Below are 6032 nucleotides of genomic sequence, written 5' to 3' on the forward strand. Positions count from 1 at the left end.
ATGCCTCTGAGAGTTTGAGCTGGGCATCAACCGTAATTGTTCGGATAATCTCGCTATTAGTCATTGTGGAAAAATTAATTTCCTAAAAGTAATAAGACTGCTCAGTCGAGAAGGAAGCAAGATACACTCACCTTTAGAGTTGCGAAAGAATTGCCCTTCCGCGACGTGGCAGTCAGTTAACAAAATAAGTAATCCAGGTAATCATCAGCAGCAAATTTCTAAATACAACTGAAATTGAATCCCTACAAGGAGGTTGATTACCTCCCTTTATAGGTCTGAAAAGGTCAGGTGATCACCATCACATGACCAAGGTAAAGCTTTATAACGCTTCTAGGAAACAACAACTCTTTTGGTTAGTAACAAGGTAAGTGCACCTAGCCCCCTCTCTCCTGAGCAACCAGTAATTTCTAGTTTTTTCCACACATTCCCCAGGAAAGAAAAAAAAAAGAAAATGAAGGGAAACAAAGAATATAAGGGTAGGCTCTTACTCGAACCAGTAACATGTTAGTACATTTTTTTGTTTATTTTCTTTTGTGGTTGATCCCTAACTATTCGGGGAGGAGGTTAGGCCTTCCTCGCCGCCGTGTAGCGGGACACAATCGGGACAGTACCACTTTTCTCTTTCAGGAGGTGGAGACTCAATCCTCACACACCTGAAGTGACACCAGTCGTCACATCTATCACAGCAAATCATGTCTTGGTCACCCTGCGGGAAACCACATATGGGACAATACCAAACAACTTCATTGGAACATGCAGACTGGGGAGGAGTATCACCGAGATTGTCTGCCGGCTCATCAACTGATGCAGGTACAGTTGGAGCATGATCCTCTTCACTCAAGGATAATTCCAGGGGAAATAGGTTCTTTAATGAGTGGATATGTACTGCATTCCCACCCCCCTGTTTGACCCTTGCTGACCTGACTACGCCATCCTTTCTGCAAAACACCTCCAGGATGATTCCAAGGACCCAAAAGGGCCTAGGCTTCAGAGGACTCTTCACCAACACCATGTCTCCAACCTTTAAAGGATTCCGGATAGGCACTCTGGAACGACCCTGGGGCCTCTCTCTGAGACTCAACAAGTACTCATTGTACCACAGAGCTCGGAATTTCTCCAGACACTGGTCTCGTACCCGCATAGTTCTGAGAAGCCTCTCTCAACTAGGAAGAAGGTGTGCGGCAAAATCTGCATCATTGAGACTCAAAAGCAGTCCGGGACTCTCATTAGGCCGCAAAAACATGTTGGGGGTTACTGCCTCCAACTCAGTCTCTGCCGATTCTCGGTAGGTTAGAAGGCGGTTGTTGATGGCTCTTTGAATATCCGATATGATGGTTAATAAGGTGAAATAATTCATCTGCCCTCTACCAACCACCTTAAAGAGGCAATTCTTGATTGTCTGGATACTTCTCTCCCAGACACCTCCAACCCAAGGCGAGAAAAGAGGGATGGGGCAGAACTTGATTAAACAGGAGCCGAATTTCTGTTGGTAATCGTGAGTCAATACCAGCCTCTTAAACAGCCGACGACCACCTAAAAAGGTTTTAGCATTGTCACAATAAATGGCAGAGGGAATGCCATATAGGTTGGTGAACCGCACCAAAGCCTGCAGAAAGGACAACACGCTCATGTCCGGCACCACCTCGACATGTACAGCTCTGACACTGAGACAAGTGAAGATGAGCAGGTACATTTTCACCTCCTTAGTACCTTCTTTAACCCACAGGTGGCCTGTAAAATCTACCCCCGTGTGTTTGAAGGGAACCTCCAGTTCGATACGGGAAGCAGGAAGGTTGGCAACATTAGGAGGCATGACTTGTCTGGCATTGTACTTCCGGCACAGGGCGCATGAAGCCAGGACCGTCTTCACTGCCTGTCTGCCCTTGGGTACCCAGTAACCATGGCGTCTTAATTCTTCCAAAGTGGACGCGACTCCCAAGTGCTGGCATCTGCCATGTGCATCCATGATGATAAGCCTAGTCACTGGGTGATGTTTTGCCAACAGAATCGGGTGTTTAATTTCCACGTTAAAGTGGAGAGATCGGCTAATTCTACCACCAGACCTGATTAGTCTCACTATCGATGAAGAGGTCAAGGGCCCGCACCAACCCAGGAACAGTCTTGCCTGAAGAATCTAACAAGAATCCTATTTCTTCAGCATATACTTGATGCTGCATAGTCTTCATGATCAGAATGGATGCCAGCTTTTCACAGTCAACCTCTACTCGACGCAATCGATTAATAAACTTGACTACCAGGGTGGTCACTCTCAAAAGCTTTGAAAAGGTAGAGAATCTTTCTAAGGGAAGCACCGTACGAGATTCCTCTCCATGGAGGATAGCAGCATTCCAAGAGGAACGGACTATCTCCTGGCTGCGTCGACTCAGACATGGCAACTCTTGTGTTGCCAATGGTGCAGAACCACTACTCAACCAACTGGGACCATAACACCACAGTTGGAAGCAGGTTCTGAATTTTTGCATCGTCAACCCCCTTGTGATCAAGTCGGCAGGATTTTCTGCGGTTGGGATGTATCGAAAGGAGGGAACAAAGCCAAGTGCAGATCCCAACTCTCCACTCATCTGCTGAATGTCCTTCAGTCTATTCCGGGCAAACAGGTTCTTACTCACAATAGTCCCTGAGACTAGCCAAGAAAGAACAACATGAGAATCAGTGGCCACATGAATCGCAGAAGGAGAGAATCTGCCAAAGCTCTGTAAAATAGTGGGCAGGCATCTAAAAGCCAAGAACACTGCCATAAGCTCCAGTGTATGAAGAGTCTTCCTCTTCAAGGGAGACACCCTAGCCTTTGCAAACACCAGACACGAATGGCAATCTTGCACCGTGTAAGCGGCGAATCCGTATGCCTCTGAAGAGGCATCACGGAAGAGAAAGAGTTCACCCACTCTATTCTCACTGAACGCCCTTCGGGGAAAAGAAATGGTCCCCAGTTCAGAGAGTTCAGATGAAAGTTTTTCCATAAGGACAAGTATTCTGGTGGCAACAGGACATCCCATGCAACCCCTCTCCCTTACAAAGCCTGCTCAACAGAATACGGCCCCGCAATGTAACCGGTAAGCACAATGATAAGGGATCATAGACCTTCGCTGTCTCCCCGAGAATCTGTCTCTTTGTGCAAGCACAAGGGTTGCAATTAACAGGTGTCACATGAAGGGCATCCGAGAGAGGACAGTATCGATACCCCAGCACCTTTTCCCAATTGTTACCATGAACGCTCAATGTCCCATGTTTTTTCATTTCACCTCGAATACCCACATGATCAGAATTACAAGACTGCAATTCAAAACCTCCCTGAAGCAGCCGTTCCCGAGAGAGAGCGTATAATCCACACAGTTCATCTGGATTATCATCTGACATCACCAGATTATCCACGTAAAATCTGTTCTCCATCAAAAACTTACAATCGTCCATTGGGAACTGAGCAGCATGGTACCGGAGGACATAATTTAGTATGAAGCGACTGGAAGCAAACCCAAATATAATAGTATTATATGTAAAGCAGCGCAGTCGACCCCCATCATTCAGAAAAAACAGAATCGGTTTCTATCTGCTTCCAGTTTCAGTCGTATCATCAGGAAAACCTTCCTTATATCCGCTAACACAACATCGTTATTAGCACGGAAGGTGAGCAATAAATTTAATAGATCACCCGTAAGATTCACTCCCTGGTAGGTTGTTTCGTTAAGGGAAGGAAAGTCCCCAGTCTTGAGACTGCAGTTGAACACGGGCCTAATTTTAGTGGTAGAAGTAGGGTCCGACTTTAAAACAGGTCTGTGTGGAATCCATATAAACTCCTTAAACCGCTGTGGAGGTACAAAAATCTCTTCTACAATTCATTCACGTTCCTGGTCACGAAAAACATGCAGATAATCATTATAAAGCTGCCTCCGCTCCAACTTTCGTGCTACATGCTCCAATACGCGCAAGGCCACTGCATGGTTCGAAGGTACGCGAGATATTTTGTCGTCGTCCCAGGGCAACTGGACATAATATTTATTGTCCTTAAACGAGATGGATTGTTGAAAATGAGCAATCTTCTGTTCATCGTAATTAGACAGTTTCTGCTCATCTATACCCAGAGACTCCACACTGAACAATTTCTCCAATCCCCTATGCACGTCACTGTCCATGAAAAAATCGCTCAGGGGATCTTCATACTTGCTTTGAGATTCCAACACAAAACACAAGTGAGAAGGTTTAACATCAGCGGTTGAGACTAGGACTGAATCGAAAGCAAGACACTCCGCCTCCCTATGTGTAAAAAGTTCTGAACAAAGAAACTGCTGCACCTCACCGAAGGGAACCAGTCCTGTTGGTGTGGAGAATGCTTTCACACGCAAACAAGGAACAAGTTGGAGGGGCCCCAACTGCTGAATAATGTCCAGGCCCACAATACCATGAATAGGTACAAATCTCTAGCAACATAAAGACCATCTACGTGTCGATAATTGTAATTTAAAGGCATAAAAATGTAGCACACTCATGTTACTTGTACGGTCAATGCAAACAAAACGAAAAGAAGAAAATGGTTGCTTTTTAGTGTTATGCTAATCCAACTGATCGTTGTATGCAAGTGGGATCTTGCTGATTGTAGTATAAATTTATAGAGACTAGGCTATTTGAGGATTTAGTGACAGAAAAAGCGGGTCCTGTGACCAGAGAGTTATGTGTTTAAACAGCAGAATTGTAGGTACGGTTTTTTTTGTTTTTGTTATTTTATTTTTTTTATTTTGGACATCGAAGCCAGAAAAATACACAAGCTATTTTTAACCAGCTGGAGTGTGTTGCGAATCTTCAAAATATAAAATATGTTCAACCGTTGATTCCAATGTATTTGGAAGGGAATCTCCTCGCGGCCTACTAGAAATAAAAATAAAAGACTGTGTTGGGGGTGTAAAAATAGCATTTTCGTAGTTCATTTGAAGTGTTTCCAAGGGGTGGATCACAGTCACCTTCATAGGGAAGCAAATAACCTCATAATACTATAAAAGAGTGCACACATGCTCAAACCAATAAAAGAAAACACAGACACACACACAAACACCCTACCGTAAAAGAAAAAAAAAAACAAGCAGAAAGGAGAGTGGGAGAGAGAAACACAACACAGGAGTGACCACAGCCGAAGTCACCGGCCTCGAAAAGCCCAATAAAAGAGTAATAAACATTGAACATTTCAATGAATAGTAGACACTTACACGCTTTCACCCCTTGGAAACACTTCAAATAAATTACGAAAATGCTATTCTTACATCTCCAACACATTTGAAAAAAAAATCTGACGAGGACGCTTCACAGAACGTCTGAAACGCGTTTAAACGATCTCAATGATTTAAAAAGAGTATTACAATGATCTACACATAATTCTCAATGAAAAACCAAGATACGGAATAATAAAATAATGTTAAAAATACACATTGTTAGTAACTGCCCCTTTATTTTAATATGCATATTTCTTTTGTGGAATTTCTTAACCCATTATATATATATATATATATATATATATATATATTTATATACGCCCACGCATGTTTTATATATATATCTATCTATACATGCGTAAGCGTGTGGGTGTATGCATATATATATATATATATATATATATATATATATATATATATATATATATATATATATATATATATATATATATATATATGGTTTTAAATAAAATAATAGGCGGAAGTTTCTCGAGAGCTCTTTCGGCTATCATTTCTTCAGGAGCAAATCGATAGCAATCTAAATAGTATTGTGACGAAAATAAAGAGTTCTATAGGGGAACTTATTTAATGTGCCAACGTACGGGGGCATTAATTAAATTAGTTTACGTTTAAAAAACGATTAAATATGTTGGCCCAACGAGGGAGAAAAAAAAAAAAAAAAAGAAGCGGGAGAAAAAATTTAAAGTTCCTCAAAGAGAAACAATGCGTTTGATGTTTCCTTTTGCCGGCACAAAGAAGGTTGACGCACCGGGGAACTTTTGAATTTTTTCTCCCGCTTTTTTTTTCTCCCTC

The 6032-nt window shown here is 42.5% G+C and overlaps 1 protein-coding gene across 1 annotated transcript; it reads right to left on the reverse strand.

The window, feature by feature from the left end:
* Positions 1-2051: 2051 nt before the first annotated feature.
* Positions 2052-2981, reverse strand: LOC145256093 (uncharacterized). The gene has a single exon (XM_080114675.1). It carries the CDS (start codon positions 2979-2981, stop codon positions 2052-2054), a length of 930 nt encoding a protein of 309 aa, XP_079970801.1.
* Between the last annotated feature and the right edge of the window lie 3051 nt (positions 2982-6032).

The sequence above is a fragment of the Euprymna scolopes genome, chromosome 32 (assembly GCF_053919585.1).
Source record: "Euprymna scolopes isolate OS-2025 chromosome 32, ASM5391958v1, whole genome shotgun sequence".
NCBI lineage: Eukaryota > Metazoa > Mollusca > Cephalopoda > Sepiida > Sepiolidae > Euprymna > Euprymna scolopes.

What these genes read in the sequence shown, in the direction of transcription:
- LOC145256093 (XM_080114675.1), bottom strand. Translation starts at nt 2,981, where the DNA reads ATGGAAAAACTTTCATCTGAACTCTCTGAACTGGGGACCATTTCTTTT.